Here is a 12,982-nt window from a genome sequence, read left to right on the forward strand (position 1 = left end):
TCCCCATGGCTTTGTAAAAGAATTAGGTTGTGATAGAGATCACAAAGACGGTGAATTAAATTTTTAAATCCTTAAAAGGTTCTTAACATTCGATCACAAAGTTGGAGTATTTGTAAATCAAATTTAGATTGATACACATAATACTTAACTATAATAATGTTACTTATCAAGTATTATTTAGTTAATAATACAACAGGGTCTTTTAACCACTTATTATGATACAAGTTTATTGGATTGACCCACATGAATTTCTAATATAAAAGTTTTTATTTATTTGTCAAGCATCTATACGAGATCTATATAGAAGCGATATAAACTAATTTTTAGATAACTGTGGACCCTACTTTCTCGTTTTAAAAATTTTAGTTATGTTATATAATTCCATATTGTAAACTTACACGTACTCCTCGATGTTGAATAATATCTTAATAACATGATTGGCATATGTATGATAAGTAAATTATTAGTGTGTTATGGCTCAAACAACAGATCCACCGTATTTACATAAGGCGCAAACAACTAACTATCAGTTACTATGAAATGTTTGCTTACATCAATAGAAATAGGTACCAATTTTATTTCCAATTGCTCAACCACGCGATCCTATCTTGCAGTGTTTCTTTTTATAAACCAATCAATTATGCTAACGAGAGTAGCTCTTACGTGGAAGGTATCTTATAATTAGACACCATCATATCAGGTACCTAAAAGTCATAGTTATAGATGTTTGAGGTATACGTTTTATCTGTACTTTAACGAAATTTATCTGTCTCAAAAAAATATGTTATTAATTACCTTAATTTAATTTAATTTTTTTAAATGGTCCATTTGAAAATTATTTTTGTATTCGGACGATATTATTTTATTTTATTACGATTTAATCGTATTTGATGTTATGTCTGATTGATTTATATTAACTTTAAAGATTCATGCACTTACCGTTTATTAACAAAGTTATATAGTCGTTGAAAAAAAGTTCAATGAATTTCTTATTTAAAAGTAAAAAAGTTGACGAATAAAACAAGCGGATCATGAAGTAATAACAAATATTGAAGAAGGCGAGAATCCGAATCATGCAAACTATAGAAGGAGGTTGTCACGTAAGATGTTGATGGGAATCTCTAAAGAGAAGAAGTTGATATATACCAAAAGTCTGTACCAATAATATAGACCACCTTAATAAAAAGAGCTTAGTCACTTTCAGGAGATGGACCACATTCAATATTATATATAGATATACATATACATATATATACACACACACACACACACACATATATCACGAAAGCAACTCTTCTGAAAGAATTTAAGAAAAATCATGAGCAAAGGTTGGTGAAACGCTTCAGTTTTCATATATCCAACCAAGAAGCTCTGATGTGTTTGCATATATGTATTATATATTTATATATATATATATATATATATATATATATATATATATTAAAACACATAGAGCAAGTAATGATCATACTCATTGAAAGATCCAAAAAGACTTTGAGATTCTTTTCGAAACCGAGTAGTACTTGCAGTTCCTTGGTGGATTAATTGTTAACTTGTGAATTACAAGATGAAATATATGAGAGTTAGAGAGAGAGAGAGAGAGAGAGAGAGAGAGAGAGAGAGAGAGATTAAATTAGGTATATGAGAGAATGATTGATGTAAAGTCTCAGTTTCAAACTTTCATTCTCGTTGAATTTGCTGATCCATTTGTTGGCTTACTGAAAATACGATATAGCTTGGCTGCAAATTGCTATATGAACAAAAGGATGTATCCTACACTAAAATAAGCATTTTATATCATTTATTTAACTAATGAATGTATATATATACATATATATATATATACGTATGTATATAGAGATGCATGAGTGGTTAAAGCACTAAAATTAGAATGATTATAAAAAAAAAAAACAAGAAATTAAGTTGACAAAATTGAATTTGGTTGGTCTACTTGTGAATAAAAACTACAACTCTTATTTTCTACCAAGCAATTATTATATGATAAAAATAGAGTTTGTACCAATAATAACTATAATAAGATCTTCATACTACCCCGAAATAAATCTTGGTATTACAAACTAAATAGTTTATTACGATTAGTAATTTTTAAAGTTCATACTCATAGGATATTATCGTACTTTAATTTCGTGTCGATAAAGAAATAATAATGATAACAATAATAATAGTTAGATTTATTATTACATTATTTTTTTATTTTTGTTTTTCTTATTTGTACTTTTATTCTTTATGATAAAAAAAGAAAATGATAAAAAAGAAACGAAAAGACTAGTTACCCAACTTTAGAAAAAAATAAATAAAAGAGGAAAAATCCAAAATAAGTGTTAATCCCAAAATCATACCAATCGGTGCAAGCCCAGAGCATAATCCCAAAACGACATTGTTTAGACCCAAATGTATGCAGCTCAAATGGGAGATCGGAACAACATTGTTCACAAGCAATGAGACAAGAATTTTTGCATCTTAAATGGGAGATCGAAACAACATTGTTCATAAAGCAATGAGACAAGAATGCATGCCTCGCTTAGTCTACACTAAATGGTAAATGTCAAACAACTTTTTACTTTGTAATATTTTAATCTTTAAAAATTTTTTATTTAAACCAGTGACTTGTTTTCTTTATCGTTCGATTGTACTTCCAGTAAAATTTTTGATGATCTTAATACTTTTAAATCTCTTGTTCTTATGAAATTATACCTTACATCATCATTCTAATAATAATATGTTTTAACATGTTATCCACACATCAATGAACATCCTCTACACATGCTATGGTCAAGCGGTAGAAGAGTATATTGTATTGATGATCCAGGCTATGAGTTTTGACGAGGTGTGTTTTAAGTAAAACTAATCATATCCATATTGGATACTTAATTAGTCGATAATTACAGACAAGTCACAAATAATGAATTTAATATAACATCTTATATTGTGTACATTCCATTAAAAAACTTAGGTTAAAAAGCGCAAACTTTACTATATGAAGTGTGGAAACCGAGAGCGCACAAGGGACCATGAGGTATGATGTATAGAAGGAATGGTTAAGACAGAGGAAGTGGGTGCAAAAGAAAATTGGGCAAGAGACTTACCTAGAATAGTAGGACCAAGTGAAGGAGAACGATGATCTATGACTCCAAAAAATATACACTTCCACTGTATTCAACATGTTTGGCTATGATATAATATTAATAAATGAGACTAATCATTTAAAAATATAATATGAAGGAGAATTATTTAGAGACGAACTTGATGGTTCTAAAAAAAAGTGTATTTCTTAAAAGCAAATTCGAAGATAAACAACATTTTAAAAAGAGTAATATGATCAATTTTACTTATCAAAATTTATAACATGAGACGTCCTTAACAATCCTGTTAACAAGTACTTAATTTATTTAACGACTTGTTGAAATACATAGTGTTAAGTCTAAAGAGGCAGAAGTTCATTCGAAAGAGGAGGAATACCAATCTGAACGACTTCTATCTTTCATTCTAAATTGCTATCTTGCTTACGAGTATGCAAATAAGAGCAACGAAAACGATTGTCTAAATCTTTTAAGAATTTAGTGAATTTAATAAATTTTTCTCGGTTATTAACCTACAATAGTAATACATTTTTTAAAAAAAAGTTACTTATAATTAGGGATAAAAATACGATACAACAAAAACTTATTTACTTCAATTAAATTGTTATGACACTCAATTTATAAAAGTAGCTAGAAGATTTGAAGCTTGTAACTATGCACTTTGGCTCTATTTGGTACCTAATTAATTAGTTCAATTCTAAAGTAATGGAGGAATCAAATCGAAGTGTATGTATACATGAGTGGGCTTTGTCATTTGAAAGGCCGACCTTGGTGTGATAAAACTCAACAAAAGACAAAAGACTAGCTACGTACAGTTCTTAGTTACCACATATATAAATATATATATATATGTGTGTGTGTGTATATAGGAGGTATAGAGTAGTTGGTGGAAGGTCTTCTCCAAATCTCTTGGCGCAATTCTTGTCATGTAATTTCGTTTTCATGCATTCATGCATGGTGGATTTTGAAACATCAATTGCTGGGACTCCATACATCAAAATAACCTCACCCATATATATATAGATATATATATATATATATGTATGTATATATATATATATATATCAAGAATCTTTGTACCTTTTTCTGCTTGTCCCATTTGTATCATCTTATCATCATACCTTATATTCTAGCTATCATTTTCATTCTAGAAAAGAAAAAAAAAAAAGGATTTTTGAAGACTAAAATTCTAATAAAAGAGGTTCGAATTTTTCTTTTTATTAAAAATTAATATTTCAATTTAATTGGATATTTACATAATAATAAAAAATACATTCATTATGACAATGTACGTATCAATATTATTATTAATTCATATGATTTTTATTCGATATAAATTAATATAGTATTAATTACATTATACAATAAATAAAAGTAATAGATACAAAGTTTACAGTAATGATCATAAATTTTTAATACGTACATTATTTTCACAAAAATAAATAGATAAATGATATACTTTAAATATTATTAATTAAAAGAATGTATTATAATAATTATTGAACATGTTATAATTAAAGGGTGATATAAATTAATGTATATATTATGCTATGAATATAACAATTCAGAACTTGAAAAGAAATAAATTATAAATTGAATGCGGAAACGAAATAATAGTATTAAAGTTTACATTCCTTACATAATAATTCAGAATATCCAATAGAATTACGTGAATGACCCTTTTAAAAATCAAAGAAATAAATGGAAAGTAAACAACTGAACATCTTATTCGCAACTCTCTTGTGGATCGGAATCTGGGTTTTGGTTCTCTTGATCTTAAATGGTTAATGAAAGAATGAACTACACTAATTCAGTAAAAATGTCACACTACTCACCGATACAAAAATGAAGGTTGGTAAAAATCATGAAAAGAACTAATTGAGCTCTTAATTTAAGTAAATTCATTTATCATAAATAAAATTCTTTATTGTATACTTACCGTAGCGAGATTTTCAAAACTGACTTATAGAGACAATAACACAAACAACACTGTAATCTCATATTCAATTAACCAGAATAATAATTTTTCCTTTTTATCAGCCTACTGGTATCCATGGGGGTCCACAGAGATGTCCCCACTACACGTGAACCCTTATTCAATATTGTCAACTAACCGTTCGTGCTTATACGCCGTCCGGTATGAGCACCAAAAATATTATTCCTCAATATCTCGTCCGGTATGAGGGTGAAACGGGTCGTCCTCATGTCCCGTTCAATATGAGCGCCAAAATACCAATCTTCGATACCCCATCCGGTATGAGGCAACGTTCACGATAGGGTTCTCTATGTACTCGGTCCGTCCACTATCTCTCAGGATATCCAGTAAGACTATCATTCATTCATTCACTTAATCAAGCAATTTCCATTTACATTTAATTTTCAATCTCACAGTTTAAATATAAATCACACAAAACAAGTAATACATACATTAAGAAAATACAATTGAATCATCTTACCAACTCTAGTGTGTTATTATGTATTTGAAATTGTAAAATCAATTAATCAGTTAAAACATGACAAACACTAATAAATAACTGATTCTGACTCCATTAGTAACATGTAATTAATTATCGAAGTTTTTGAAATTAAGTAAAATATTGTATTATTTATAATTAAACTTCAATTCCATAACAGGGAATAATGTGAGAGATTCTTACCTGAATCGGTGTTTGAAACATTAAACTTTCAACTACGCCTACTGGCAGTCTCCAAATTTTTTGAATTTTTTTGGGGATTAAAACACGTTTTAAGTACCTAAAAATATTCTCAAAAATTCAAAATTGGTCTTAAAACTCTTTTTTGGCCAATTTTAAATTTTCGGCACGACAGCACCGCCGTGCTTTGGCGACGACACTGCCGCCTATGGCGGTGGTTTACCTTGTACTTGCCCTTTTTGGCCAATTTTAACTAATTTTGGCCAATTTTATACCTATTCTTGCGAGAAAACACATTAAGGGGTCTCGATTGGCCGAAAAAAGTCAAAAAACAGAAGCTTATCGGCAGCGGAGTTTTTCGATGCAGTGGCTCCATCAGCTCACCTTCAAAAAATTGTACGAAACAAGAATCGGGAATGGTCTCATCGGAGGTAATTTTTTGTTTTTTCCACGGTAGCGCTGGAGAGCTTTACCCACAATTTTTGTCTCATCTGCCAATTCTTATGCTCAAATTTGGTCATAAGGGTGTTCAAAATCAAATTTCGAGCGAGTGAAAAAATTTTTACCTTTTTTTTAGCGGTCGGAGGTCGCTCTGGTGCGACAGTAGTCAGCGGTCGGCTCCCTTCTCCAGCGACTGGTTCTTCTTCTCTGGTGGGGGGCTGGTGGCTAGGGTTAGGGTTCGGTGTGAAGTGATATATTTATACCCGTCTTCTATTAATCTGCATCGTACATCGCGTTTGATCTCAATCGTCCGATCACATTTAAATAGAAAATGAATCTGAACCATTCATCGCAATTTGATTTGGACCGTACTATTGCACTTAAAGAGGGAACGGATTCGGACGGTCCATGCATGCATAAACAAATTCAGACCGTACGTAGCACATTTTTTTTAAATTATATTTTAACCCCTAGTTTCCAATTTTTCTTTCAAAAACTACTCCCGAACTCAAATTTTCATCCTTTTTTTCTCAAAATTATTTTCAATTTCATCATCCATCTATTTTTTTTTTATTTTTATATTAAATAAAAATTCATAAATTTAAAAATTATATTTTATATATTAATTTTAAATTTTTAAAATTAATTCCGGATATTACAACGAATATATTTTTATTAATTGAATCATATCAACTGAATATTTAATCTAAAAAATAATAAATTAATTCTTCAAATAATTAATATTTTGTTAATAATATGGTAGACTTACACCAACTTTATATTATATATATATAAGAATCTTATCATTAGATACCAAAAAATTAAATGTATTTGAGATGCCATTCTCATTATTCCTTTCAGCTCACGTGTACTCCACACTTCTTTACTTAGTTTATTCTAATTAAGCTACTTGAAATTTGTTCTACACTCTTGTCGGAAATATTGTCTCTGATTATGGATTTACCCTATTAATATATAAATATTTTATTTATATATATTTCTCGTGATATACATGACGATTCAGAAAATTACATCTGTATTTAAATAATTTTATTAATATTATGATTGATGGTTTTACAAACGCAATGTATATTTCGTATTATACGTTGTTGGTTTCGTTGAATACATTATTATTTATTTCTATTTCGGTTTTGAGTGAAAAAATTAACATGGTTAAAAAAATAAGAATTTGATAAATTTTAAAACTCATCAAAATAAGTCTTTAAAATTCAACAAAACGTAAAGAAATCTTATAATAACAAAAAATATATACATTATTTTAACTTACGAAATAAGTAAGACTTAATCCGATCGTATCTAATATATAATTTTTATATATATATATAATTTTTGCATATAATTCAAATTGGGTCTCACCTAATCCTAATTATCTTAATTCTTTAATTGCTGAATTTTTTTTTTAATTCTTAATTTTGTTGAGTTAAATGAAGAGAGGGTTTGGAGTCACTTAATCCTAATTATCTTTATTTTAATTGGCATTTATTATAATAAAAAATGAAGTATTTTTTAGAGTAATTTTTATTATGTTCTATTATTTTAGATAATTTTTTAAAAATATTTCCAAATTAATTAAGTATATTTGAGTCATCATCTCTTCTAATATTATTTAATATTATCTTTTTGTATGTATATATATCTATATTTTTTTTTAATCAAATTAATAATTATGAAAATTTAGTCACACATTATACTCGTATATAATATTTTATATTAAAGTTGTAATTTTTATTATTACTGAGTGTGTGTATGCTCGATATTTATATATTTTTTAATGAAAATTATATTTTTTTTTCAAAAAAAAATAATTTTAAAATATAAGTTTATGTTTGATAATGTTTATTATAAAAATTATTATTATTATCATATTTTTTCTTATAAATTTTTAAATAAAATTTATAATAATAATAATAAAAACTATATATTAGTATTATACTTTGAATTTAATTTGTCAATGTCTTTGTAAAACACAAAATCTAGGCAGTCATGGATAAAAAAATAATTAAACAAAATCCTGAATGATTTTTGTAATTTTGTTTTCTACACACACAGCCAAATGTGAAGTTGATGTGTTAACAATGTTACTAATTTTTTGTTTTTTAAAAAAAAAAAATTCCAAAAACATATAATAATTGACATAATTTATAAATATAATTAATATAAAAAAATTAATTTTATAAAATAATAATTTAAAATGAATTCATCCGTATTCGCAGAATCTATTATGTAGTGTTAAAAATATCTAATAATTATTTAATTTTCATCGGTTCTTTATTGAAAATTTAATTCAGAATTTAGATCGAAACTGTACTATCTATTAATAGATGTTCGTAACTTAATTAATTTTTTATTATAAATTAGATTACTCATATAGTTAAGTTAAAGTAGATAAAAAAAAAATTAAGAGAAAAAGTTTGGTGTCTAAAAATCAATAAGCTCAATGTTTACTTTTGTTCTTAACTAGTTTATTTATAATATTCTTATATATTATTAAATGTACTAAAAAGTAATTATATATTTCGTACTTATCATATAATAATATTATAAATTTGTAACGTAACGATAGTCACATTAATTAACATATATTATAGATCTTTCGTATTGAAGTTGAATTAAAAATAAAAAATTAAAGTATAGAATCAAACATTTTTTTTATCATTTATTTATTACATATATGATGCAATTTACAACACTCAAATCTTTAATCTCAAGAAATAAAAGAATATATATAAAATACTATATATACATACCTATATATATATATATTTATGGTGGTTAACGCATAAATTAACAAGATCATGTTTAAAATTTTATTTAATTTTTTTAAAAAAAATTCAAATATGATTCATGGAAGACCATCTATTTATCATATGTTGAAAATATATTTATTTTAATAATAAATTAATTGCATGGCTGATTTAGATAAAAAATAATATATATATATATTTCCTTTTTTCCTCTTAATAAATATATACTTTATTTTTGTTATATAAATTATATTATGCATATAATTATCAATTAACTTTTATAGAATTTTATAAATACACAATTATTTTTAGACCCATGTAATTAATTTTTAAATAATCGGTTAATTAGTATTAGAATAACCATAGTCAGTAAACTGTAGTTAAAAATTAACTATAGTTAACAGTTAAATGTGATTAGTTATAATTATTACGTAATTAAGAGATTAGATGTATTAGAGTTAGCTCATTAATGAGGTAGCTAATTACAGTTTTAGCCCAGTCCACCAACTTGGTTGGTTGGCTTAAAAGAAATTAAATCTGACACTAATTAAAATCAATCGGACATGGGCTTTTAATAAATGGGGCCCATTAACTCTAGCCCGATCCACCAACTTATTAACGATTACAACTGCGTGGTCCCACCTAAGTGCCGACGATTCTAACAACTCCGCCGGAAAATCCGCCGATTTAACGACGTCGTTCGGGGAGTTGAAAGCCCAACTAACTTCCTTTTCTTTTGAAATTAAGATATACGCGCTAATCTATCGGTTCAAATGAAGCACGTGGACTGCACTCCGAGCTAAGTCGACGTTCTTATGTTATGTTTTTATGTCACTCGTGACAGATACTCACTCACGAACAAGCTGCCTGAGCTTTGATCTAATTTCCCAAGAAGACGAAAATGGCTTCCCTGCGTTTCCCCTTCTTGTTTTCTCAGCCCGGAAACGCAAAGCTATCCAATATCTCCTCACGCTCCTTGTCCGCTGCATTCACCGTCGCCGCTGCTGCTGCCGCCGGCGGGGCTGCGGCGCTCGTGTTGCAGAATCCCAAGCAGCCATTCATTAAAAACGCAATGGACTTTCTCTTCTCTCCGAATCGCTCTTCTCCGCTTTGGGGCTCACTGTCGCTCGCTGACAATTCGGGTGCAGTCGTTGAATCCAAGACCGGCTTCTCTTTCCCCTCTATTGTTAATGATTCTCGACTCCTTGGCGTCGGGCTGAGGAAGAAGAGTGTCCTGGGATTGAAGAACATCAATGTCTATGCATTTGGTATTTCCCTTCATTACTTGTTTAAATAGTCTTTTTCTGAGTTTTCTCCTCTGAATTTTCTCAACGGATATGGCGAGATTCTCCGCTATTACAGCTTCTTCGGTTTCTCCGCTGCAGGTGTTTATGCTGATGGTGATGGTGTACAGAAATTGCTGGGTGAAAAATATAGGAATCTACCTGCTTCCGAACTCAAGGGAAACAAGGCTTTTATTGACGATCTAATGGAAGCTGATATACGTATGACTGTGAGACTTCAAATTGTTTATGGCAAACTGAGTATCCGTTCTGTAAGAAGTGCCTTTGAAGAGTCGGTGGGAAACAGACTCCAAAAGTTTGGGGGATCAGATAATAAAGAATTGCTTCAAAGGTGAATCCCTCTTGCAACCACACACATTTTACCAGTATGGTTGAATTAAATCTATGAGCTATTATGAACTGTGCTGGATCACTTAGAAATTCCAGGTGGTGGGGAGACTTCAAAATTACATATGAATCGCTCTAATAATTCTACATTATCACTACATTTACCAAGCTAATTCTGTTGGTAGCCTGCCAAGGATGGATTTTTATACCTGTCTGTAGTGCTAAGACTTTAAACAGGTTGATTGAACTATTTTCTATCAGCTTCTTTCGTTAAATCAATTATTTAAGATGTTATCAAAGTAAAACTTTTATTATCTGAATGCTAACTGCTATATTCGTATGAATACATGATTTTGCACAAGTAAGGTTTGGTTGTATTTGTTCATTTTTTCAGCAGCCTGGTGGACTTAAATTTGAGGGACTGTGTTAGATTATAAATAATTGATTGGCATATTTTTTATCAGCTTAAACCAGAAATTTTTTTGAGATTGGACTCACATTTTCATCTTGAACTTGCATCTCTATTATGATGGTTTTTGCTTGTTGAACTGGAAAATGTGTGTGTTTGTACATGTGCAATGTACAATGCACAACAAACTACTATTTGTTTTCTTCTTCCATCGCTTTCTATGGTTTTCGAATGCTTTTATGTTTCCGGCTAACCCGATAGTTGATTGAAGTGCAGGTTTACTTCTCAGTTCAAAGATGAATATAAAATACCAAGGGGATCTGTCATAGACCTCTCAAGGGAACAGGGCTACGTACTTCGAACAACAAGTAAGGTTCTGAAATCTTTTATGCCTAAATTTGTCTATAAGAAATTGACCAGAGAAGTTAGTGCAACTGTCACTAACCCGGTTCTTAAGTGTTAACATGGGGTCATTGCCTTTATTACTTCTATCAATACTTCATTCGTATAGACAAGGATTTTTAAATACAACATTCTAAATTTGCAGATTATGAACATTTCCTATATATGTTGGACAACTATATTTATAAATCACAGAAAGCTCCAGTTAATAGTATTCGAGTGTCAAGACTATTTATAAATGCCCAAGCGGTGTTATCCTTAGTTGCATCTCTACGAGCATAATTTGCTGTCACTTGCCTCTTCTCTGAAATTCTTGACTTACATTACAACATGCTTGCTGACTTGCATGGAGAAGTTTTGCTATGTACTTTATTTATTTTCAGGTATTAATGTTGTCTAATCTGAATGTGGCCTTTAGTCTTTAAGTTCTAGTTCCTGTTTTTGTAGTTGATGGCAAGGAGGTTGGACGTATACAAAGCAAAATCTTGTGCAGATCAATCTTGGACTTGTACATTGGTGAAGATCCATTTGATAGACAAGCCAAAGAGGATGTTGAGGTCAATGCAGCATCTCTCTTTCAAAAGTAGATTGTTTGTTCGGAGTTTCTTTAGAGATGTTACCTCGTATTTGGTGGAACTCATATGTTTTCCTTTCGATAGAAATCTGTTGAATATTCCAATAGAAATCTCAAAGAAAATTAGATAGAAATTTCATAAAAATACGTACCTTGATTGATTTTAGATTTGCTTACTGATTTCCTGTTAATCACAAAGGAAAAATAGTCATTTTACAGTTCAAAACCTTCTTCTAGTTTGAGAGAGAAATTACAGATAGGCAGATGGATTTTTCCTCGCATACATTTCCCACCTTTCAGTTTTCTACCACTAGACAAGTGGCAGTAGTATATTTTCGATCAACTTTATATCGAGCAAAGTTATCACTGAATTAGCTTGCCAAATCAAAATTGTTTCCTTTGGTGTTCCAGGAGATTGTGTGTTCTTAAGTATGCTTAAAATATTGTTTAGATCCATATTAGTGATGCTGAACCATATTAGCCTAAATAAGAGAACTGATTTTAAGTACTTTCTAAGAGATCTGATCTTATTTTTCTATTGGGAATTAATAGTCTTTTCTAGGAGATTTAGGAATTAATAGTATTTTTCCTTTTTCAAATCTAATCAACAACTTATCTTAAGCTTGAACTGATAAATTTTTAATGATATGATTCATACTTTTGTCTGGTATAATCTCTCCCTCTCCCTCTCCCTCTCCCTCTCCCTCTCCCCCTGTTTCTCCCTCTGTCTATCTATTCCTTTATTCCCAATTTCATATTTTCTTTTTCCATTTCTCTACGTTGTAGGATTAACTGTAGTTTTTCTGTTAATCATCCTACATCACATGCATACTCTAAACATAATATCAAATGTACTTGCTCTATTATACAAGGGAGACATGATGCTTATAGAAGTAATGCTAGGTTTTACCTTTTGGATCCAAACCCTTTGATTTCAACCATTTTGCACGTATGTATGATTTTAGAAAATGGGAGTCAACAAAACTTAGAGGTTGGCCTAACATA

General features: G+C 29.5%; 1 protein-coding gene across 2 annotated transcripts; it reads left to right on the forward strand.

Annotated features, from left to right (window-relative positions):
* The first annotated feature begins 9,796 nt into the window (after positions 1-9,796).
* On the forward strand, positions 9,797-12,122 carry FAP1 (Chalcone-flavanone isomerase family protein). Of its 2 annotated transcripts, none has more exons than XM_022042365.2 (4): positions 9,797-10,229; positions 10,347-10,596; positions 11,278-11,369; positions 11,836-12,122. In XM_022042365.2, exons 1-4 carry the CDS (start codon positions 9,863-9,865, stop codon positions 11,988-11,990), a joined length of 864 nt encoding a protein of 287 aa, XP_021898057.1. In that variant the 5' UTR covers positions 9,797-9,862; the 3' UTR covers positions 11,991-12,122. The 2 variants fall into 2 exon arrangements, with proteins under 2 accessions (XP_021898057.1, XP_021898058.1); XM_022042366.2 differs by having other exon boundaries at positions 9,799-10,229; positions 11,851-12,122.
* Positions 12,123-12,982: the final 860 nt, after the last annotated feature.

This window comes from Carica papaya, chromosome 3 (genome assembly GCF_054855325.1).
Source record: "Carica papaya isolate Zhongbai chromosome 3, ASM5485532v1, whole genome shotgun sequence".
Classification (NCBI taxonomy): Eukaryota; Viridiplantae; Streptophyta; class Magnoliopsida; order Brassicales; family Caricaceae; genus Carica; species Carica papaya.